Source organism: Carassius gibelio, chromosome B24 (assembly GCF_023724105.1).
Source record: "Carassius gibelio isolate Cgi1373 ecotype wild population from Czech Republic chromosome B24, carGib1.2-hapl.c, whole genome shotgun sequence".
NCBI lineage: Eukaryota > Metazoa > Chordata > Actinopteri > Cypriniformes > Cyprinidae > Carassius > Carassius gibelio.
In genome coordinates, this window is record NC_068419.1 from 7,130,037 (window position 1) to 7,156,387 (window position 26,351).

Genomic DNA, 26,351 nt, shown 5'->3' on the forward strand with positions numbered 1-26,351 from the left:
ATTAAATTGATCAAAAGTAACAGACATTTAATGTTACAGTATATTGCAATATTAATGTAGCACAGGTAAGACTCTCCTTCTTGTTCAATAAAGTGAACATCCCTACTTTTATTACATGCGCTCTCAAAGGCAAAAAGTCAGCCGTGCATCTGGAGAGAGACTGAAAATTTATGAGAAAAATATGATTTATTTGTTTTGATAGATAACTACAATTGAACGACGAGTACAATAAACCTGACACGGCCACAAACACAAACAAAACCAAGACAATGATATCACAAAGCAGTGACTAAATCCCCGCTGCCATTCAGAATGCTCAGACAATGACATTTCAGAAGTGCTATCGGTTGATTCAGAAGAACAGATATTGCATTTTACGCAGGTTACAAGAGGACAGTGATGTTTATGATTTCCATAAATATTTCTCAAAGGGGTCACTGTCATATCAAATATGGGGAAATGTTCTTCTCATGCCTTAGGACTGGAACTGCCTCTGGCCAGCGCATATGGAACTCCACAAGCTTTCATCGACAAGTAATTTGTCCGTACTGACAGTGAAAATGCTTCGGGGCGCATCACTGTCGCAGTTAATCAGAATATAGCTGTTAAATTCATTTGAGCCAATGAGATTTCATTTTGGGGGGCGGGGCTAACACTTTAAATAAAAACCAAGTGATAGTCAACCAACTGAACTTTGTTCTGTACATAATGTGTGAATTACTCATTAGTCATCATTACTCCAGTCCTCAGTGTCACATAATTCTTCAGAAATCATTTTAATATGCTGATTTGATATTCAAGAAACTTTTCTTATCAATGATTGGTATACTGTGGTATACTCTTGTGAATGGGTATCAAAGACTGGCATCAAAGACTGACACAGAAGACAGAAATTGTTGAATAAAGTTGTTTTTAATTAAAGTCGAATAAAATATTATCGCTATTTCATAAAATGGTTGGTGGTACATGCAATTTATCAAGGAGTATGTGATTTTTGTACGTGTTTGGTATCAGTTTTGCATTCATTTAGAACTAATTTTTGTATGAAAGTTATTGATGAATCATGTTTTGTTCATGACCACATTCATATGCGGATCTCACTCACAAAACTCAATAAATGACACTCTTTGTTTGTGAACAAACTGAAATAAGGATATCTACGGTTTCTCATTTGTGATATAATCAGATGAATCAGGCATCTTGTTCAGGAACAAGCATCTACACAATCTTATATCACACAGAAAAACAAGTTTAGTTCACCAAATATCCATAGTACATCCATATCGACCTCTAAGATCTGATATTTGATGGACAGGTAAAGCTGTAAACAAGCTTGATATTTGCTCATGATTCATTCTTCAGTGCCGATACCAACAGCTTGTGATTTTTAGCAAGCCACCAGTCGACTTTGACACAATCGTTGCCTTGCACCTAGACGGACCCCAGATCATGAAAGCGCTGTGCCATGTCATCTCCGCAGCAAAGGCAGCCACACACGCACAGCCACATGCCTCAGTGGCGTATGAGAGGGGTGTTTAAAATGCAAACTTTAAAAAGGGCAGCACAGTAAATATCCTCTGTGGAGCGCTGATAAGGTCAACTGTCAGTCTTCAGGCACCATGAGGCAGAGAATGTGAAAATGGGACAATTCACATCCCCTCTTTAAGCTGTCATAGCAGGGCTTGTCATGCATGCCATTACATGGGGCCGGACTATAACAAGCTCCCTGGGATGTAAAAAGATATGCACATAATAAAAGTGCCCTCGCCAGTCTGCCAGTGATTGACTGTGAGTGCAGCCGTGGGCGACACTGGGCTGTGCCCACCTATGGCTTGGGAATAGTTTTTCTATTTATAAAGATATAGAGCCTGCTGTTTTATGGGTGTGTAGTCTAGGAGAGATGAGATTTAAGGCAGGAAAGCACACAAACACTCAGGAGCCGTGAGAGAGGGTTTGAACCGCAGAGGGAGAAGGGTCAAGTTCTCTCTTGAAAAGTTTTGCTTCTTTGGCCCTTTGAAACACACGTGCTGTAAACATGCATGGTTAGGCAGCATTCAAGCTCTGCAGAGTAAAGATGCTAGTGTGATTTAGATTTTCTCAGTTTCCCTAGTTCTACCTTAAAAAGTATCCATTGTTTTGCAAGCTCGAAAACAGAGATTAACTCATGCACAACTGTGACAGAAATTCAGTGACATCAAGGCTGTGATGTGATTGGTTATCAAGGCACACTTGATCCACGTTGGCAGTTATGCCTTCTACAATGGTAGATCTGTGGACCTTGGTATCTCCCAATAACAAGACCATCTCTCGTTCAAGCTCTGAAAAGTGCAAACGTTAGTCTGCTAAGTTTTTAAAGTTCACCCTTAAGGTAGATACTAGAAGTACTGGCTCTAAAAAAAATATATTTATTCATTTTGCATCTTCATGTAAATAAAAACAGCATATTTTGAATATGCTTTATTGTTAAGAATAGCATGCACTGATGAACTGTGCACAATAAGACGAGGGACATTAGTTAAATAGGGTCAATGTTGATTTCACACTATCTTTAACTCTGTACTCCTAGGGTACAGTATCAGATTTGCTCAATTTTTATGCAGAGGCACAGTCTGTTAATTCTTCTTTAATATGAAAACAGCTCCTGTGTGGCATCAGACACCGTATATTTCATTAAACTGTCATCAGACTTGAAACACAAGCTTGAATCGCAAGGCGCCACAGTCTAATTCTGCCCCCCTCCTGTCTCCACTGTCTACCCTCACTGTCACTGATATTAAACAAATATTTTCACTCGGGTGGGGGGAAATCTAGCAGCAGCAGGCAGAATTCAATGAGGCTTTGTGTTGGAAGAACGAAAGCCTAAAGAAGGGAAATTCATTTTGAGGGGGAAAAACAAGACAGAGAGATTTTGCTTTCAAGGATCACAGTGTTTTAGTCTGTGCAGCTGTATTTATATTGCACTTTCATCAGATGTACACCGTAAAAACTGACTTTAGGAAGATTATAGAGTATGTTTTGTAAGAAAAAACCTTTTCAGTCTTTCAGTCAAATCTTTTAATTTGATCTGTTACTTGACGTTACTTTGTAATTATTTATGAAATTGACTTTTGTTCAGTGCAGTGAACATTCATTGGATCAGCTGTAAAGGTGCTTGCTTTTCTTTTAGCTAGCAGATATACTGTGTATTAGGGCTGCCAATCAATTTAAATTGAATTAATAACATGATATGCAAATTAATCAAATTCATAATGCATAAATCAATATTTGCTTAGCAAAGCCACCAAATGAAGATGATTCAAAGACATTTCATTACTGTGGTCGACAAAAGCACTGAATACAATGCAATTTTAGAGTATTTTATTTAATAAATATTTTAATAAATATTTATTATAATAATTAAAATAAATGATTTGCACTGAATAGTAAATACAGTTTTAAAATGTTATTTTATAATACATTTTTTGAATGAATAATTTGCATGAATGAATTAATGATTTTATTATATATTTAACAATTTATTTATATGTTTCAACTTTATTTAATGATTTAATTTTGAGTAATTTGGCCCTCCATAATTTGCGTTAAATAGACAATATAATTATACAGTATTATCAATACTGGTTATAATAAAGGTCATAATTATTTGTACCACAAAACCAGTCATAATGTCCCAATGATTTTTGGCATAAAAGAAAAATCAATAATTTTGACCCATATAAATATCCATACATATACCCCAGCGACTTGAGACTGGTTTTGTGGTCCCGGGTCACATATATACATAAAAAATATATATATACGGTAAACGCATTTAACAAATCAACACATTAAATTGGCAACCCTTAATATGTGTATCTACAACTTTGTTGATGCCAAACACTGTAATTGAATCCAGCAAGGATTCAGTCGCCTCAAACCTTCCCTTCAGCAGTCTTCCTCATGCTGTGCATCACAAGCAGACCACTGCGGCCCATCTTTGTTATTTGTTTAAGCCTCATAATGAATTCTCGGATGGAAGAGACACAAATGATGATAAATTCCTGCCTCTGACTTTGTGGTAATGCCGTATTTACCAGAAGTCAATCAATTTGCCATAGCAGCGCGTCGTGAAGGGAATGCATTGTGGGAGAGGGAGCAGAAATGGAGATTGATTCCTAAAGGGTGACGCTCTCTCAATCACCCAGCTGTTGCAGATACAGACTAAAGGATGATGGATGATGGCTGGCCGCTGTGTCCAGTTAAGGCTAAAGAAGCACACCTGTTCTAGTTTTAATCCTTCCTGTCCAAGGAAATTGATTGTGAGGTTTTCCGTTTATCCTACTAGAGGCCATGAGCACAAATGGGCTGGACCTCAAAACGGTGGTCAGCCTCCGTCCTCAGTATGTCCTGTAACTAGGATCTCTGATCTTTTGTTGTAGAGAAATGAAACAGCAATTTTTTTTATCATGCAATTGCAACTTGGCTTATTGATGCATATTTTTTTAATATAATTAAGTTCAAAATTCACTTTGGATGTACTGATTTAAAAAACTTGTAAAGTTTTCGCAAAAAAATCTAATTCTGACATTCTGAGTTTAATGGAAGGCAGTATAATAACAGGTCTAAATTGAGCCCTTTTTTGCATGACCATAAACCTTTTACTTAAGCCACTATTAAGTTATAATAACTAAAGTATCCTATAAATTATCTAAGTGTTCGAGTCCTTTCAAATCAGCTTAGACTATTATATCTTTCTTCTGCAGAACACAAAAGAAGATATTTCGAAAAAAAAATGGGGTACAAACAGTGAAAAGCATATGGGTTTGGAACAACATGAGGGTGCATAAAATATGAACATTTTCTTAATTTTTGAGGAACTATTCCTTTAAGTGAAAATGAACCTGAAATATCACATGGCAGAGAAAGACAGACTCTAATGAGGGAAATATGATCAATATTTTTAACCTCCTGGCCTGGCGTCAATTCTGAAAGGTCAGAGATCAAGTAGGCTTGAGTTCTCTCGTTAAGATGTCATTAACACTTTAAGTGGAGCATCATTGTCTTGTGTCTCTCTATTTCTTTAAGGTTAATTGAGTGAGGACATGTCCTGTCACTGAGCTCAACATTAATATATTCTTTTCTTAACACCGCAGATCTCTTGAGGGAACATACTGGCCCTCCAGCACACATTTTAATTATATTAGAAAATCTGTGATTGATGCTTTTTTTTTTTTTTTTTCTCGAGACCGTCGACGCGACTGTCAACATGCATTAAGTAGGCTTGCATTTCAATTAGCAAATATTTAACCTGGGCTACGTTTTCATTATTAACTGATTCTGCCAGATCTTATTAGACATACCTTTTTGTTATTTCTTTTCTCCATTCTCCTCTTCTATAAATTTTTTATGTTTTCAGGAGGCTGAAGCATCTACCTCTCCAAGTTCTTTAGTTACACAGGCTGGGTTTGTGGTCTAGTCCTGCCATTAACTCCAGCAGAAACAGAGGAAGCCTAAGGCGTCGCAGATGCGTTATAAGCGGCTGCAGAGAGGCAGAGCACTGTCAGAGTCCACCCAGCCTGCAGGTGCAAATCCACATCCAAAGACATTCAGCTGCCAGAGAGTGCTGTCATTATGAGAGAGAAAAAGAGAGCAAGAGAAACAGACAAAGAGATATATGGAGAAGAAGAATGAAGAAAGAGGAGATGCATCGAAAAGTGACAGAGGGAGGAAGAGGTCTATGTTCAGAAAGGAATAGCATACTCCACTTTTTTTTTTAAGTATGTGAAACAGTAGCAATATGGAATGATGATAATTCACAAATGCATATAACAAAATAATAAAAAAAACAGTTGCACCACCAATTAAGCTATTTTAACTATTTATAAACTAACATTTAGCAATAATTAAAAAATAATGAAATAAATAAATAATATATATTAACATTTAAAAAAGTATATTATATTATATTAAATTATATTATATTATATTATATTATATTATATTATATTATATTATATTATATTATATTATATTATATTATATTATATTATTTCACCAAGTACAACATGTTCCTGTATCAACATCCTTGTTGGTCCTGGAACAACATTCCAATCAACCAATCAGAGTTGAGAAATGTCAGTTTAAGGCTTACAATCAGGATTAGATTATTCTACACCTTTGTTAATAAACTATAATTTCCCTCTGATTTATAATAAATTATGGGTAAGGTTAGGTTTGGGGGGGGGGGGTAAGTCTGAATTTTTGGACAATAATGTTGATCCAGGATCAACAAAAGATGTTGATCCAGAAACATGCCTTACTTGGCAAAATCACGGTGACCAACAAATATGATATTATTCAACTTTTTTTCCCTCTCTTTTTTAATATTTATCTATTTCTTTAGCCTGGCTGTTGTGGACCCCAGTAAAAAAAAAAAAAAAAAAAAAAAAAAAAACCTTACTTAGTTGTGCATTAAAACTTAGCTGGTATTTATGTATAGGCAAATGCCTTTATATATGTAGATACGGGAGCATATTGAGATTATTGGTATATTACATTTGAAATAATAAATACTGGTACTTTGCACTTTGAATTATTTAAGTTCAAGTTCAAGTAAAAAAAAAAAAATGCCTAAACCTTTGTCAATTTAATTAAATGCTAAGTCAAGTTAGAGATATAAAGTGATTTGCTTTGTGGGGAAACAGCATTGCGAGCAATGTGTTATGTAGTATAATGCACATTTATGCACAAAATAAAAATAAATAAATAAAATATGTAGTGTGCTCAAGGAACATATTTTGTTCTGCAGAAATGGTAAGAGTAAGTTACTTCCAGTATAGCCAAGACAGGTTTTTAGTGTTCTACGACCAGACTTTGCTCACTCCATTTCTAAATTAAACACAGGATGTGTTTTCTCACAGTCCAGACAAATGAAATACAAATTATTACCAGATATTTCAGTCTGATGCAATTTTATGCAATGTGTGTAAGGATGTGTGTACTCAGCAGACGTGGAGAGCATTTTGTGTCACCTGTGAGGACAACATGTTCGAAGCTCACGGTTTAAAGAAAAAAAATATTGGCTTTAATCCCCACGATTTGACAAACAGTGCAAGAGAAAGGCAACTCTCACATAAACAAGAACACCACTGGATAAAAAAACAAGCTATCATAAATCACAAAGTCTCAGGGTGCTTTTTCTGCTAATCCAAGCCTATTCTCACATTTGTATTCCCCTGCAGTCATGCAAACTGAATTTATTCGATTGCTTCTCGCCATACATGGACTTGTTACAGATTGAAAAATGAGAGACTTGGGTGTCTTTGTTGTAACCATGGTAACCTCCACGTGCACGCTGGTAACGTGTAGACGCTCTTCTTTTGCTTGTTATAGTAAAATACAGATAGCCATGTTTTCTCTTCACACTAATACTGTATTTCTTCTTTTTCGACTCACATAATGGTATTTGCTGATTTTATTCTTTACACACGTGCAAAAAGATTATAATCTCTTATCATGACTGCTACTTCAACTCTAATGCTTAAATACAAAATCATTTAACCCCAAATCACATTTTAAGAATCAGCTTATGTTTATTGATGACAAAGTACATTTTTAAAACACAAAATTATAAATATTAGAACTCACTTTTCCAAAACAAATGAGCTGGTTAACTAGACATCATTTCAAGTCATCGCAGGCATAATCCTAATGTGAAGACTGCTCCAAGAACACATTTCAAATTTTGAGTCACCAGAATTTAGTAGTTTATAATCTAATTCATACATATTAAACCTTTTTAACAAAAATACATAATGAGTGACCGATACCATCTTAGATATGGAATACACTTGTTGATTCGCACTGAGTTCGCAGTTTTAACGTAGCCTACATGTTTGCGTTAATTTAATTTAAGGTAAACTATTGTTACTTTCAGTAGGGCTATAAAGGCCACACAAAATGATATTCAAAATCATATTAGTCACTTTTAACTTTGAATAGAGCACATATAGTAATCATTACCAAAGTCTATCATTGTTATTCAGTAGTTTTTAAACAGTATTGTTTTTCCCTCTGTGACGTCGCAAAGAAAAGAAACGGTTCTTAAAATAGAAACGTTTTGTTTCGCTGTCTCAGCTGGTAAGCAAAAAACCTCCAATTAACATGGAAAATTATATCGCAGCAACACGTGTGGTTAGGAGACAGTGTTACACAAACAAAAGTTTGACTATTTTGCTCATTATTTATGTGTAGTATGTATTTTTTTGTATTTGTGTTGTTGTTAGCTTAACAACATGCTAACATCATCATACCCTAATGCTGTTCTAACAGGAAGACAATTAGCATTTTTGGGATTTCAGTCTGGATTCTCTGGATTTTCAGATAAGGTGCTAACATAGTAAGCACAGTTATACAAAATAAATTAATTTAAAAGCATCTGCATCTTGTTAAAAATGCTAACAAGTTACACGGTTGTAAGTTTACATGCTTGGCAAACTACCAGTTGCTAAGCTAACGACAAGATATTCCTTTACTCTTCCTGTGGGTGCTACAGGTGCATCTCAATAAATTAGAATATCATGGAAAAGTTAATTTATTTCAGTAATTTAACTCAAATTGTGAAACTCGTGGATTACACAAATTCAATGCACACAGACTGAAATAGTTTAAGTGAAATAGTTTAAGTTTTAGTTTGATTCTTTGAACTGTGATAATTTTTGCTCACATTTAACACAAAACCCACCAATTCACATCATAATTCATCTTAACAAATTAGAATACTTCATAAGACCAATAATAATAATAGTAATAATAAAAAAGTTTTTTGTGAATTGTTGGCCTTCTGGAAAGTATGCTCATTTACCGTACCTGTACTCGATACTTAGGGTCTTCTTTAATTACTGCCTCAATTATGCGGTGATCAGTTTGTGGTACTGCTGAGGTGATATGGAAGCCCAGGTTTCTTTGACACTGGCCTTCAGCTCATCTGCATTTTTTGGTTTCTTGTTTCTCATTTTCCTCATGACAATATATTTGTGTATTTGACCCCTAACACACAACAACATGAAAGTGTAAGCTATCATGACATTTAAAAGTTATAGTTTACCTGTAATATTAAGTGAATATAAAAACACAAACCAACAAATGCTCATCTTTTGATTCTTTAAATGTGTTACTTGTTGATCATTCCAAGATGCCAGATATGGCAACGTGTCTGGACTGGAGTAATCAAATGTGGAACCTATATATATATACTATGGTTTAAGGTATTAGGATGCTATCTTACGATATTCTAGGATTTGGAACAAAGATATTGACTCTAGCTGCTGGTTTCATTCGGCAGCATTAATTATACACGGTGCTGTAGTCAAATGAAGGGTGGATTCATTGGCTGCAGTACAGCATGACACTGTTGGCTGGTCTCCATAACTGTCTGCCCTTGAAGCATCTTCAAAGAGGATAAATAGTCCAAAAAGCATTAATTACATTCAACTAAACTAGGTTAGAAACAGGTGCTTGGATTACTAAAGGCTGGCCATGAGGAAAAATAATGTGATATTCTCCAAGAACAAAATTTGGTTCTTCTTTGACATTTGAAAACATTGCTGCTTTTCTGCTAATGTCATTACACTGTTGATTAAGATGCTTCATATGCTTGATATATTTCATACATACAGTACACACACCCACGCATTATTTCTATTCCATTCACACAAAACCTAAATGAACGTTTGCTTGAGATGCTTGTTCTCTAAATTCAGCTATTTATTCATTCAAAGCCAGGAATGAATAACTAGCTGAATTTGGAGATCAAGCTGTAATGAAACAGCTGCGAGAAGCTTAAATCCAAAGCTGTTTTTAAGGTGGCGAAACCCTCGCTTGCCTTTCAACGAAGCCCCTCCAGATGGTGGCCCACTGTTTGATCAGAGCATGATGGGAATAGCAAAGACCTCTGCTCTGTTTGTTTTCAGTTAGTATGGATCTCACGAGCATCTCCTGGACGAGGTAGAAGGGAAGGGAGAGAGACAAGCGTCTGACAGTCTGTTTACCTGTGTGTTTATTCACTATCGCTCTGGGGAGTCTAGGTTTAGGAACCGTTTTCTGGTGACAGATGTTTAGTGTTTTTCTTGGAACTGACCTTTCGTTCCTGATATTTCAGGAATGGTAATGCTTTAAGTTTAAGCTTTTTATTGCATGAAATCGTAATGTTCAACCTTTTCCATATCCCTTAAATGCTTTATACTGTGTGTGTGTGTGTGTGTGTGTCTGTCTGTCTGTCTGTGTGTGTGTGTGTGTGTGTGTGTGTGTGTGTGTGTGTGTGTGTGTGTGTATATATATATGTATATATATATATATATATATATATATATATATATTATTTTTAAATAGATAGATAGATAGATAGATAGATAGATGATAAAAGATGATAAAGGTTTCAAAATATTAACATATTTATTGGACACAATGTTTAAAATGCATACAATTCAACAAGAGCTTTATGATATAATAACCAAACCGGTACACAAATGATCACAATGTTGAAAAATCCAAAACAAAAGATACACAGAAAATTAGAGGTAACATCTTCAGGTACTGACTGAGGACCTGCTCTGCTCAAGTCAATGACTCTGTGACCCTCCATGGCCTTATTCGATCATGTATCCATTACTGACCACCTACAAGCCAAAGAAGCTTTTTACACTCAGGGCTGAAGTACTCCAGTTTAGAGGTGGGTTGCACAGTGCATCGCAAGTGTACACTTCAACACAAGTATACCAGATATGATTTAATTATGTAATGTACAGTGCGGTAACCCGTACAACGAAAAACAACAGTCTTGATTGGTAGAGTGAGTCACAGAGGCTGACTGCAAAACCATCTAAAGATTTTGTAATACTGAATCTTTCGGCCACAAGAGAGTGGCCTCCTAAGGTTTAATTCATGACTTCGACACATCATTAATATTTTTCAAACAGCGCTACACGTCTCCACCGCTGAGTGACATTTATTTATTCTCCTGTCTCACTGCTAATCCTGGCTGATATTCAAACCTGGCAATCAAAGTTTAAGTTGTGTGTTCACTATCTTGGCTAAAAATGTCTATCCCAGGTCCTGATGCAATGTTCAGGTAACCCAGTAACAGGTAGTGTGGACTGTGTAAGCTGACAGACCAACGTATGCATGATGTTACTGTGCATATTAACAGTATTTCACGAAATGAAACACAAAAAACAGCATTTATTATTTCTCGAAATCAAAAGGAATGTCAAAAATGCTTCAAGACCATGTTTACTGCATTGAACTGTGAGAGTCTGTGTGCATGTTTGTGTCAGTAGTGGGCTATAAGCTTAAAACATGAAAAAATGAGAACTTTGAAATCACTCTAAGAATTCAAAGTCTATTGTTTTGGGTTGGAAGATGCTTTTTGTAACGCCTCATTAAATTATTCGCTGTTATTGTTGCCGCATGGGAAATTACAAATTGGAATAGGCACATATGTTTCAGTAATTTGACAATTAGGAATAGTTCCTAATTAAGAATTGCTAAAAGGACAGAGCAGATGTGCCCATTATTACAATTATAACCTTGACTTTCATCAATAAATATGCAGAAGAAATAAACATTCTTCCTTATGGTTTCAACTCAGTGAGCTGAAGGAACACAAGAGGTTACATAATGAGAGAATGAGGATAACACTGTTTTCGTTTCTTCTGCATCACTTAGAAAATGTCTGCCAACATTATAATGTAAAAAAAAAAAAGAATCATGTTTGAAATTTGAATTTTTGTTGTGCTTATTAAATCAATACCGTTTCACCCACGTGGCTTTCATCTGCACGGCAAATAATTCACCTTCTCAGTATTGTCTTGTTTCCCAATAAAATATTTTAGAAACATCACTAAAGCAAGATATATAAAAAAATAAGATATACTATTGTTCAAAAGTTTGATCATATTTATTATTTTTTTTTTTTTTTTAAAGGTCTCTTTTGCTCATCAAGGATGCATTTATTAGATCAAAATATTGTGAAATAGTATTAGAATTTATTTAGAAACCATGATTTCTTCCATTAATAAAAATAAAAAGGGGGGAAATATGCAAATTAAATGTCTTTATGGTCATTTTGATTAATTTTATGCATCCTTGCTGAATAAAACTTTTTTTTTTCTAAAAAGAGATTTTTTTGAACTTTTGAACAGTAGTGTAAATAAATTATTTCTGAGTATATTAAAAATATTGTCCTAAATTGACAAAAAAAAATAAAAAAAATAAAACCCACTACATTTTCTTTAGAGCATAAAATAAACGGTAAACAATTCATAAGGTAAACAATTCATAAAATCTTAAGCAATTCTGATGTTTAGATAGTTTTACTGGAAAAAAGACAAACACGCAGAAAGTGTTTTTACTGTATAAATGAAAGACTTGTGATGACCAAACATAAATGAGAACAATGAAGCCGAACGGCATCGAACAGGAAGCGTATAGATAGATGACAGAACTGAGTTTGCTGCCATCTTGAATCGTGTATCAGTGACAAACAACAATCCTGAGAATGCTTAGCTTTCCCCAACACTTTAAAGCTAAATTATCCATTACATTCTACAGCCTCACAATCCTCGTCTGTCCAAAGCTAGAGTTGAAGGTTAAAATAAGAGTTACCACCTTGCCTTAATTTACAACTGACAAAAACCTTCAAAACACTAAGTCATTACTGTACAAATACAATAACCAACACTGTACAATGTCTCGGGTTCTACTGCAATACAATCTTTTCTTCTTCAATCACACATTTCCATGGGGCGAGAAACCAGAAATTGGAGGATGAAGCTATTTTTAAAGCACCAGCATCTGTTGCGGACACCTTATACACGGGATTGTGAAGATGGCGCATGAAATGACATGGAAATTGTATGCTAAAATGTTTAAGCTCCTCCATTTTGTTATCATATGGAAATGTAATCTGAAGGTACCAAGCACTCGGTACCTCTACGCTAAACAGGGTCCAACACAAACACAGGTTCAACAGTCCACCGAGTGCAGCTCCATCAACACCAGGATGATTTAGGAATAAAGTCGCTCTCATAAAATGCTCAACACATATCCTTCCTCCTTCTTTCAAAACACATGCTCACGTTTGTGATAAAACACATTTAATGAGGCAAAATACCTTAAATACACAAAGAAAAGCCACATCGATGTGTTGAAAAAGACGACTGAAAGCTGCTGCCAGTGTGAAGGAAGGACAGCATCTGCCCTCTTCATGACATCGTCACGCTGGCCAGTCTCTGTTTGTGAAGCAACAATTGCTTTTCATTCTTTAAACGCCTCTCGCTTCTCTGTTGCTGCACATCGGATGTCAAAACTTGTCAAAAGTGACAAGCGTGGGCTCTCCGAACTCTAGGATCTCTACGGTGGAATTGACATATTCCGAAGACGCTGCTGAGGGCTTGATGGAAGCAGTCCGGAGTGGCATTTGGGGTCAAGGAGCGGCCCTTCTATGTAGCATTTAAATGTGTGCGTATGCGAAAGAGAGATCAGTGCTTCATTGCTTTCTAAAGGCGAGTCTCAAGGTTTCTAAACTACTTCCACGTACACAGGTTTGCACTGAAGGTTTCCTCACCGTCGCATTTCACGTTAAGCGTCTTATCGAAGAAAATTATACTAGTATAGCTCGCAAAACAGTTCAAAGATTCACAAGACACAGTCGGTGTTTCTTCTCAAGGTCTTTCTTCTGTACAATGAGGAGTGAAGCGTGATGTTCACAGTGCTGTGATGTCACATGGTGTTGATTCTTGTTCTTACTTCACTTGGATGGATCGATATCCAAGTTCCCAATCTCGGACATCTGCAAGCGATCCACTGCCTTTCTGGATGCTGGACACAAAGGGGAAGGTACCGGCCCGTTCTCCATAAGGGCTGATGAACTTCAGTGCTGGTAGAGAGCTAAAATAGAGTCATTTTGCAGCAAGACGCTTCCATGTGGCAAGAACGCTCTCAATCTCCTCATCAGGGGAAGCGGAACAGGTTTGAGGGCGTTGAGGGGAGGCGCTATACCTGGACCTGAATCCCATGGTGTGCCTGAAGACACTGGATGCTAGACAAGATCTTTTTCTGATGGCCTGCCAGTGCTACACCCATCTTATCCAGTTCACTGTTAGAGAAACGAAAGAGATAGAATAAACTACCTCAGCAAAAGGTGGTTATGTTCGCAATAGCATACTACTTATACTATTTTTACAGTACTCAGTATGTTAACTGCACATATTGTATCAAACAATTCATTGCACTCTAGTTTTTTTGACTAAATATTTGATTATTAGGGCAAGTTACATCATTTTTATACAAATTTGAATTAAAATTATTAATGACTTTCAAGCAATAACTTCCAAGTAGTGCATACTGTTTTACAGTGCATAATATGCAGTAAATACCATTCAATTTCGCAACATAACTGGTATATTTGGAATGCTATACTACTATACTACTCATACTATTTTTACAGTATGTGTTTTGCTAATTGTATAGAGCATGCAGGTTTCTGTATGCATGGAAGCACAGCACACATTGAATCCTATATTGCAATGCCGTCAATTTCCATTTGCAGTGTGATTAGCAGTAACTAAAGCATTTTTTCTTTTTCCTTTTATGGCTCGATATTTGAATAAAGTGCCAAAAGTTACAACATTTCTACACAAAACTGAATTGATAACATAGTCATGTGACAATGAAGCATACCACTGTATACTTATGCCTGTGGAATATTGTAGTCCCATAATGCAACCAGAAATACAAATGAAACATTTTTGGTTGCAAATTAATCTTTACACACATTTTGATGAAAATGCAAAACAATCATGTTCATTTTCGATAGGATGCCATTTGCAGCCAAGTAATGAGGTCACATCATAACAATATAGTTTACATTTGACTATATTATATATGGCTTTGCATACTTTATAAAAAACAGTATGCAGTAAACACCATCTTCAAGTATTCAGTTTCCAATATGGTATGGTATGTTTGGAATGCCATATATATAACTGTCTCTTGAAATGCAACCAAACATTTCATACTAACAGAAATTAGTGCATCTTTTATTTACCTGGCGCTGACATACAGAACTGAGTCCAGGGTGACATAGCCGGCGCTGGAGAAGTGTTCCTTGTACTGACCCATTTTAATCAAGTCCAGCCAGTCTTCCACCGTGCGGACCCCTGCCTCAGGAGTCACTGGGTCCTCCCTATGGTTGGAAGAGGAAGTGCAGTCAGTTTTATGTAACCACGTCAGGTCACATCCTTCCTGTATGTCAGAATTGACTTAATCATCTGTGTGGATGTCAGATGTATGTATCCATTTCAGGTTGTATTTTTAGCATAATCCCATTTAGATTTATGTTGTTTTCTCAGCCAATACTTTAAGTTTCAATGATGTGAGCATTTACAGAGTTTCATCAGGGTAAGAAACTAGCTTTTTTCCATGCATTCGAGTGTGTGTTTGTGTCAGTTTATCAAATGCTTATCATTGTCTGGACATGTTAGGCTTCCCAGATCCAGAAGGGAGGCAGACTGCACCAAATCGTGTCTATGTCTCTATCTCTCTCTCTCTCTGTTGCATAGCTTCCATTATAACCCACAATCCTGAGTAATTTAGATTTAAACCCATTTTATTTATTAGCAATGACACAGGCAGAAATGTCCCAGTGGTTTGTGGGAAATTTCAGTTTGCACATTCTGCTTTAATTGTGGCAAGCACTGGCTAAACAATCCAGCGCCCATCTGCCTTCGATTTGGCAATCCTAAAAATGCAGCAGAAGGATAGACAGGCAATCAGATATCAGCCAAGACCACCACAAACCCCCCTCCTGATCGAGAGAAACATGCACTGGAAGTAAGACGTTCGTACATCTGGCTTCAATCTAGATTAGCCGGATATCGGTTTCATTTATTTTGAAGTTATTGGATTACTGCGAAAAACGCCACAGATTTTATCACACACCTGAGAAACATCATAACTCTCTTCATGAGCTATATATTGCAAACCGCCACACACAACCCAGCGGATCTCTGTTGAATTCAGATCTAATCCACGGAGGACATTTGGCTCACCAGATTGCAGTGTTGGCCAGCTGCTTCAGGCTGCTAGGGTTCCGGATCAGCCTGTCCAGAGTGTTGACAATCTGCCCAAATTTCGGCCGATCGCTGCGGTTCTTTTCCCAGCAGTCTAACATGAGCTGGTGAAGCACCACCGGACAGTCCATTGGAGCCGGTAGCCTGTAGCCTTCATCTACAGCTTTTATCACCTAGAGGGATGAAGATTAACATTAAAAATCATACAACATCATGAATACTGAGCAGATTTATTCCTCGCTTAATGCATTTAGCTTTTGTTTGGTGTAAGATTAATTCATTTTTTATCCATCTGTGACTGAAGTGAGAATGAGATTTCGGATGAGACTGTCTTTGTTAGCGCAAAAGGAGAGCGCTTTAATTTAGTCCCTTTTATGAAATGATACTGCCGTAAGGGAAAAAATAAACTAGCTAGATGCAAACATTCGTATTATCTTAACTCTTGCCTGGAAGACTGTAACCGTTGAAACGCTCCATTGCCTGTTACCATGGCAAAGAAAGGAAGACAGATGGATTTTGTGGTTTACGCCTTGAATGGAACTTTCTAATTCCATTCCCTCGACACAATAAAAGTGCATCCGCTAGCAAGCATGCAAACGTTTTTTTGTGCTCCACTTTAACATGTCGAGAATACAGGCTCGAATCTTTCCCAAATGTCTCAATCTCTTTCCCGAGCAGCCGCTTTCCAAATCCCGAGTAAAGATCTCTTCCCAAGGTGAAAATAAATAAATGAAAATGGTTTCTGGTGGGGAAAATCTGCCAAGAACCCACTGACACGGATTCAAATTCCCTCTTTTAAAGCGGCCTGTGAATTGAATCTGGAAATGTTCAGCCTCCAGATGCATTTAATCTTTTTACCTTTGTAAGCCTGGGAGTTTTTTTTTTTTTTTTTTTTTTATTCCAGTCCCACTGAAGTGTTCTGGCAGAGTGCTTTTATTACAAATCGATAGGGATTCTCAAGTTTAAAAAATAAAGTGGTGCAAAGGTTAACAGATTTGTTACAGTTAACAAACTATTAATTGAAAATTAAGCCTTAATAAAATAAAATGGAAATATTAGATGAAAACTTGAATGAATAAAATAAAGCTAAATAGGACTATTATTTAAAAAAGACAAAAAACACAAGGAGTAAAACTTAAATTAAAAAGAAAACTGAAGATACTAAAATAAAAGCTAATTCCAAATACTTGTAAATACTTATAAATAATACGTACATAAGAAAATAACACTAATGGTTATAGCTCACAAAATTAATTCTTTAAACTTCCAGAAGTTTCTATTTATTTTGAGATATTTTTGAAGAGCAACTATGGTATTCTTTAACTTCAGAATTTACTCACGTCCTGATTGGACATTTCCCAGTACGGTCGTTCCCCATAGGATATCACCTCCCACATGACAATGCCGTAACTCCACACATCACTGGCTGATGTGAACTTCCTGTAGGTGATGGCCTCAGGGGCTGTCCATCGAATGGGAATCTTACCCCCCTGAAAAACATACAAAATCAGAGGTCAGCAATGTTGTAAAGCAGCATCATTATAAAGCTATTAGCAAATTTGTATTAGCATTTGTGGGAAAGTAGTGGCTAAGAGGTTAGAGAGTTTGAACTCCTAACCTGATGGTTGTGGGTTCGAGTCTCAGGCCGGCAATACCACGACTGAGGTGCCCTTGAGCAAGGCACTGAACCCTCAACCCTCCCCGGATACCGCAGCATAAATGGCTGCCCATTGCTCTGGGTGTGTGTTCAAGGTGTGTGAGTGTTCACTGCTGTGTGTGCACTTTGGATGGGTTAAAAGCAGAACAAGAATTCTGAGTATTCATGTCATTAAAGTTATTAATGCGATCGCTAGCAAAGTGCTAGCACTGCTAATTTTAAAATCACGCAGCTTTAAAGAAATGAAGCTATTTTATTATCATAAGTTGTGAAATAGCTATTTTTTTGGAATGTAGGTTTTAGCTATTTTTGATAAAGAGGAGCTTTTAGCTTATCTTAGCTAACTCGGAGCTTAGCAAGCTACATTTTTTGGGTACCCTGCCCAAAACTGGTGATTAGTGGTAAGCAGTTTTTATCAAAATAAAAACATGAATGTTCGGACACCTAAGGACAACTAAGGAGGAGACCTTAGTTTCACTTGTTGAAACATAACTAGGCATTATTTCAACACTAAACATGGTGGCTGTGGTAAAGGAAGTCCTTCCTTTCAATTAAAAAAGCCATTGCCTGGTATTTTTGCTCTAGAATGCAACCTTTATTTTTAATTTTTTATATTCATCTTCCAGCAAAACCACGTACAAATGCCTTCACAGGCAGTGAAAAGCACACACCCACACTGAGTATGTGTTTAGCTATCCATCAATCTGGAAAGCTGTTATGACAGTCCTGCGTGACCTCATTTCTAGACTACAGGTCAGCAAGAATATATCTCGCTGTTTCGGATTTTTTTATTTATTTTTTTACACAATCAAATCATATTTCTTTTAAACAAAGAGCTGAACCAGTTAACTACATAACATAAAAACTGTTGCATAGTAAATCTAGTTAAAATGAGACTGGAGAGCAAACATCCAGAGCAGAAGCATGTTCTCTCACCCGTGTAGTGTATGCTGCCTCTGGATCGTCCTCTAACACGCGCGACAGCCCAAAGTCAGACACTTTACACACCAGGTTTCCGTTCACCAGAATGTTCCGTGCCGCCAAATCCCGATGCACATAGTTCATCTCTGAGAGGTACTGCATTCCCGCAGCTATCCCACGCATCATTCCCACCAGCTGGATCACCGTGAACTGCCCGTCGTGTTTCTGCACAAAATGAAGAGTTCTCATGTCAGATTCACATCCCTGTGGCCTTATTTCCTGCCTTGTTCAACCTCTTTGGATTCTGGCACAGTCGGTCATGTTTGAATGTGTCTCATGAGAAATTCATAATTCATTGGCTCCCTAATTAATAGTGTTGCTCACATGTTACAGGGCATGAGCTATTAACTGCAATCACTGTATAATCATTCAGGCTTTTATGCAAGCAATGGCAAGTAACCAACCATCTAACCAGATTATGATGTTTCATTACACCCTCTGGCAAGAAAACATAAATATTTTGGTTGTTAACTACTGTTGCATGGTAATACTGGGGTAATAATGGGATGGTGGTTTGTTAATGCATGGGTTATACATATAGTACACGCACACACGCACACCTTATATTAGTGCTGTTAAATCAATTAATCACAATTAATCGCGTCCAAAATAAACGTTTGTGTTTGCATAATGTGTGTATTGTTTATAAATGAACACACACATGTAGTGTTGTCAAAAGACCCGGTACTTCGGACCAAGTCAGTACTAACTAGCAGTACTAGCAGAAAACGAGGACGGAATCTCAAAATCCAGTCATGAAATTGAAACTTACATTTTAATATGGACAGTCATGGATTTTGTCAAAGTTAGCATAAATTAATAAATGGGAATAATTGGTATTATTTATGATTTTTTATTATTCTTAATAGAATTAAATGACAATTTTTTATATTGAGAATTGGGGCAAAATTCTTTCTAAAATCACTTTGACTGAGAATGAAAATGAATTTGAATTGATAATATATAATATTTCTCTTCAAGCCCTATAAGAAGACACTGCCAATAAAATAGAAAGTAAATATTTTTAGGATAATATTTAAATAATCTCATTTGCCTTAAGTATAATGATTATGTTTTTTTTTTTGTTTTTTTTTTGTTGAAATACTGTCTTTCTAATATAACTCTTACTATTCTTCAAGTTTTGCTAGTTCTTCATAAAGCTTCTAAACTACTTTGACCAGCAAGTCAACCAGCGTTATCAGAAATGCCATGCTGGTCGACTGTCTCCACCAGATAAGATTTGCTTGAGAACATAATGATCCAAACCAGCATAAACCATGGTGGTCTAAGCTGAGAAACAAAACACAAGCTGAGGGACACAAAGAAAAACCAGGCATAGAGAGGTGTGAACACACAAGTTGTCGAGCCCAGTATGGAAGAGCCGGATGACTGCTTTGTGTTCCTGTGATATTTCACAGCATTTCCTTTGGTGCAAATTGGCCTCCATCATTCGCAACAAAATAGAGCACGCTCACCTTCAAAAACGTGTCCAGAGATCCATTTTCCATGTACTCTGTCACTATCATCACAGGCTTACCTAAGGGACAGAGAAAGAGGAGACAAAACAGGAAGTGAGAAATATTGTGGAAAATAGAGAGATAGAGAGCTGAAGCGAGAGATAGACATTTCTTTCTTTCTTTTTCACAGGCAAATGAGAAAAGACACAGCAGAGAGGCAGGAAGACGCTGGCGCTTTTGTGTCCTATATTTAATTCATTTCCAAGTTGACAGAGAAAAACATGCAGATAAAGAGAGAGGACACCTCCCCCACTCCCAGCGACTTCACAGCCCCTCGTTCCTACTTCGGTTCGCCTCTACCTGCTGCCTGTTACTCATAGTGACAGCCCCTAATCAAAGCTCTCAATAACAGTCAGGCAGATAATCAGAGCGAGCTGTCCACTGAGAATATCTTTGTCCAGAAATACCTAAAATGGTAATGAGTTCCTTTAGGAGGGAGGATGATGAAGCGGGGAGACAAGTGAGGGGGGAGGTTTTAGGGGGGTGTGTTGATTAATTGCCCTGGGGGTAGTGGTGGGGGTTGAAGATGAAGGGGTGTAAAGATTCGCTAATGGGAAAAGTGTTCACTTCTCCGCTATGTTGCAGACACAGCTGCAAGAGACTCGCACCTGCGTTGTTGAAAGTGATTAAAAATTCTCCCTTGATTCCACCCCAATAACACGCTGTCAGTCAGAGAGACCCCCCTTCTCACCTCGCACATGACAGGGAAGAGTACTTGCTAATCCATCCTGATTATCAGAGATGCTTGATGGATGGAACGTACGGCAGAAACTTTCACCTCGGGGCACCAGACACACGTCAACATGAGATGCCATTCAGCCCTTGAGACGTTTTTGTGATATTTCTGTTTTCTCTTTATATTGTGGCAAGCATTACAGGTTATAGTTCTGAATGCTGCAAGGTGATCCTTGAGGTTTCATCACTGTGACACTGTGGAAACAACATAACCGTATTTTGCTCCATGGGGACTTTATTTATTTTTCCATTTTAAAATAAAATAAAATGCTGGTCCAGGTAATATGCAATTTTCAGAGAAAACAAATAAACAAACAAAAAAATATTATTTCTATTTGATTAGTCAAACAGTGATATTTTGTTATTTACTTTATATTATTATTATTATTATTATTATTATTATTATTATTATTATTATTATTATATTGTTCCTGTAAATAAACAGGTTATTTTTTATTACTACATTTTCATTCCTTTTATTTTTAGATTAAAATCACAGGAATTAAACTGAATTATAAACTGAATAAATAAAATGTAATAGAAAATATACTGGTCCAGATAATATGCATTTTCTAGAGAATTATATATATATATATATATATATATATATATATATATATATATATATATATAAGAAACTAAATTCAGGATGGTCTAGTTAATATGCATGCTTTTTATAGAAATAAACCGACAAAAAGTCATGAACAAATGTTCCATTTGGCATTTATTAGTGTGATCAAAAAGCTTATTTATATATTTTTCATATATTATAATAAACAATTTCATATTTTAACTATTAAATTGTGCTTTAGCTGTTAAATATAGTTCGTATGATAAAACCTTTAAAATGTTGCATCAGTAAAGCACCCCTTCTACCACCATATAAACGGACGGACATCATTAGCCTCTGCATTGTGCCCTGCAAAAAACTTGCTGCAATACAAGGAGTAAAAGAATAAAAGCACAAAGAAATAGAAACCCAATCCAATAAAACCCCATTCAGCCCTAACAAGCTATTTATAGCACCAAGCTCTAAGACATTGGCAGTTATGATTTCGGATGAATGGGGGTTGCACCGTATAGCCTATCTGCCACTGTAAGTAAATCACAAATGTATATCAGTCACACCCTTTAGAATCGAAGCCACACGACAAGCGTGGCAAAGGATATCCGAAAGGATCGTGCATTAGCTTATCAAGGTGGGACAAATTACTTTTGACACTAAGCTAGCTGGATAACGTGGCCTCCTTGCCTCAACCTACAAACCTCTGGCCACCAGAACTGAAATATAGAGCGCATTCAAACATAAAGCACAACATCTTCCTGACACTGCCATTGTTTGCACATGGTTTGCATCAGATCAAACCAACGTGCGTTTCCGTACTCTAGCTGTTTAGCATTTGTTTAAATAAATAAATTAAATTAAATTCTGGTCCAGTTAATACACATGCATTTTCTACAAAAAAGTATCCCAAAAAGGTCATTTGCCATTAAAGACCTGCAACTCCAGTATGTACTCTGTACATCATCTGTAATCACGTGCTTTGGAGGCATTTGATGAAATGACACCAATGTCATGAAATATCACAGGACAAAGGAATTTTTAGGGCTCAAAACAAGTTAAGCTCTAGCTTAAAATCACACATTACTTTGAACAAAGCAATACTTTCATTGATTTAGAAATGACATCCTCTTATTGTTCCTGCTGTTGATGGCACAAAGAAAAACTTTTCTTGAAGACTCAGCTGGAATGAACCTGAAAATACAGCCACGGATGACAAACGTTATCAGATAACAGACTGGAGTTCTTTAATCTGATGGTTAGATGCACAGTGGGTTTATAATAGAGACGATGACAGCTCTGTGTTTTTGCAAAGATGGGGGATAAAGACCTGAATGGGGCATTAAGGTCTATTCTGATTCCATTCTCTGAGTTGCCGATGCATTTGCATTACAAAAAGCTCAATCACAGTCTAATTTTTTCCGTCTGAGGTGGTAATGATAGAGCGCCTCTCCAAAAGCTGTGTTACATGACAGATGCTTTTCATATTACAGCGCAAAACGCTTTGTCTTTCTTGTTGGCGCTCCATCAGGCAGCATAAACACGCTCCAGCCTCTTTAATGCATCTCTGCTCGGCTCCATCAGTGCTGTGATTATTCTGTGCGTATGAGGAGGGGGCTGGATTGACAGCTGCTTCTATAATGCAGTGCGAGGGGTCGCTGACCTCTCCTATTCCCATCCCCTACACCATCAGGTTGATCTGTGACCTGTGAAATTACTCCGGCTATCATATCTCACCCAATCAGTGGAAGACGAGGGCACCAGCACACACGTGTGTTACATTACCTGCCAGAAAGAGCAGTTTAGAAGATATTTTCACCGAGCCTTATTCACAAATAATTACATACGGTTGTATTTACATACTGTATGTGCACAGAAGAGGTTCTCATGCAACTTTTTTGCATGCGCATTCACACATAATTTGTTGTTTTCTAATTCAATTGTTAGTTAATCAGGAGTGTTCTAAATTAGGGCATGTGTAACATACAGTTATCAATATGTATTAATACCTTTATGTTAATTTATATACAAATGTATGTTAGGGATGTCATGATATGGTGATTAATTACTGACAAGCTAAATTTGGCTGTGAAAATACCTACAAAAAATATATTATTTTATGTCTGCAAAAGAAAGTAAGTCATATAAGCTTGAAGCAACATGGAGTAAATGGAGTAAAAACAGGTGATTAAACGACAACAGAATTTTCATTTTTGGATGAACTATGCCTTTTTTATTTTTTAGTAAATTTTTATTAAATCATATTATAAATTAGTAAGTGAAACTGCCATTATGTGGCGTTAAATTACTTAAAGTCTTAAGTCATTGAGATATTCATTCATTCGATTCCTTCAAACGACTAAATGGCTCGCTTTATGAATGGGCCATTGAATCACTGGTTCACATTCAAAAGGCCGATTCAGAGAAACAAAACTGCTATGATGCTCAGAGACGCACAACAGTTCTGCTTTGATTTTATAGGAAATATTTGAATTGACAAGATTAAGCAAAAATAAATAGTGTGTTTAAAAAGAACACCACATTAACTGAACTGTTGTATAAAATCACATTTGCAGTCATGCTATTGGGACAAAAAACATCACTTGTGTGTGTAATTATATATATATATATATATATATATATATATATATATATATATATATATATATATATATATATATATATATATATATACACATATATACACACATACACACCAAAGACACACACTTTTATACAGATTTTTATAAACTATATTAACATTATATTATATACTGCAAAAAAAAATCCTATTTCTACGTAACATATTCATATTGCCATAAGGTTAATAACTAAGAGCCATTATTTGGGACAGGAAGTCCGTGTACATTTGGACAATCCAAGCCTATAATAATGAAAGCTTTTCACTGACATATTTGTTGAATCAAGACTTTCATAACCTCATAATTATGTCGTAGCAGAATTAAAAAAGGAAAATTACTAGGCTTTTATTGAATAAGAGAGGAAAATCTGTACCGCCAACATTAATAATAACTATTTGAACTGAATCAAGCTAAAGGCCACCATTAGCATTTTGCATGAGTAAGAGGAACTGGGAGGAAATGTCAAGAGAATTAATGTTAATTATTCTGACATTGAATATTCATGATCCCTCCCAAAACTCACATCCAATTATATGTTTGTATTATCGGTATTCATGCAGCTGGCATGAATATGGATGGACCTTTTGTTATAGAGCCTGTCAGTCAAATCCACAGAGACTTGAAGGAAGAAAAAAATCATAAAGCGAGATCAGTAGAGGAAATTACCACTCAATGGTGACCAAAACACCTGTTGCAAGACGCAGACAATAGAAATTCAAACACACACAATAAGTTGGCGCTATTCTAATCACGGCCAATATTAGCCTCCTCATTATCAGCGAGCAGGCAGTGCACATCAATTTCAGATTCTCAGGAATTGCAATACAAGCAATCCGAAGTAATATAGACCTAATATGCTTTTATATAATGCACGGTCGAACAAAACAGTGGTTTCTTCAATTTATTTTTTCTACAAACAATTTAAGTTAACTCTCGCCATGATTATGTGTTATCTACGATATCTGATGGCATTATCTTACCAGCTAGAGTGATAATTCAAAGCGATAAAAGCAAATTCAAACGCATACTGTCATAGCACATTTGTATTCTAAAGTAGAAGTAGGGCAAAAAATCACTGATATAAATATTGTCATACATATTTATTGGAATGAATATTCATGAACCGTGCTATTTGTTTTTTGTTGAAGATAAGATTGTAAGGTCAATTATCTATGTGTGGAAAACACAGGGGGTACAATCTATTTCCAGCAATAGACGTTATGTGCAAATGAGTTTCATATGTAGATGCTTACATCTAGTGACGACTCCTTCCAGTCGAATGATGTTGGGATGGTCAAACTGGCCCATAATGCTTGCTTCACCCAGAAAGTCACGTCTCTGCTGCTCTGAATATCCGGCTTTCAGACTCTTGATGGCCACCTGGATCTCCCTCTTACTGGGCAGCCTCAGACGGCCACTGCAGACCTCTCCAAACTCACCTGGGAGTCAAACAAGAGCCTGTCAGCTAATTGAATTTACCCTCAATCCCTTATTTCATTGCTTTGCAATCCCCCGGTGAGCTGTTCAGGTGGTTTACACAAGTAGGGCATGCTTTAGAGTCAATTTGCTTTGACTTACCAGCCCCAATAACTCTCTCAATCCGTATGTTGGAAACTTCGATCTCCTTGGCGAAGTCTCGCACCGCCTGGTTGGGGTCCTCATATGTATGCGGGTGAATATACGTGCGGGTTTCGGGAAGTTTGACTGCAATGCAAGAACACGGTAGGAGTGGGGATGACGGTCGGGTTATTTTACAGTCATTTTAGTTACCTAGACTGAACCATCCATTTTCCTAAAAGGAGGGGAGTGCCGCATTTTCAACCTCATTAAACATTGTCTTTGGCAGGCAGGAAAAGTGTCATTAGAGAAAACACACATTAGGCAACTAGAGCGATCAGAGACACCATTTATCAGCAGATGCATCAGAGCCTCTGTTCACTAACCGACAATTTGCTGGAAAAACATGCATTTTCTTTATTCATCTATCTAGCCAGACCGAATTCTGTTCACTGGCCAGAAAAAATACTATGCTAATTTGACGACATATCTCAAACTATGTTCTTTGAACGCACTATATTAGACATCTTAAAAAGTTTAGCTCAATATTTTGCTGATTAATCTTAAAAGATTTGAGTTCTTTTCCAAGAC

The 26,351-nt window shown here is 36.6% G+C and overlaps 1 protein-coding gene across 1 annotated transcript in view; it reads right to left on the bottom strand.

Moving 5' to 3' along the window:
* Positions 1 to 10,412: 10,412 nt before the first annotated feature.
* LOC128013466 (ephrin type-A receptor 3) overlaps positions 10,413 to 26,351 on the bottom strand; it is a 60,787-nt gene continuing 44,848 nt past the window's right edge. The window contains exons 10-17 of the mRNA XM_052596480.1: positions 25,782 to 25,907; positions 25,457 to 25,642; positions 20,223 to 20,284; positions 18,703 to 18,912; positions 17,450 to 17,599; positions 16,089 to 16,282; positions 15,086 to 15,223; positions 10,413 to 14,134 (exon numbers count right to left, since the gene is read on the bottom strand). Of these exons, the coding sequence (XP_052452440.1) occupies positions 14,032 to 14,134; positions 15,086 to 15,223; positions 16,089 to 16,282; positions 17,450 to 17,599; positions 18,703 to 18,912; positions 20,223 to 20,284; positions 25,457 to 25,642; positions 25,782 to 25,907 (1,169 nt within the window). The 3' untranslated portion in view covers positions 10,413 to 14,031. The remainder of the gene's footprint in view (positions 14,135 to 15,085; positions 15,224 to 16,088; positions 16,283 to 17,449; positions 17,600 to 18,702; positions 18,913 to 20,222; positions 20,285 to 25,456; positions 25,643 to 25,781; positions 25,908 to 26,351) is intronic.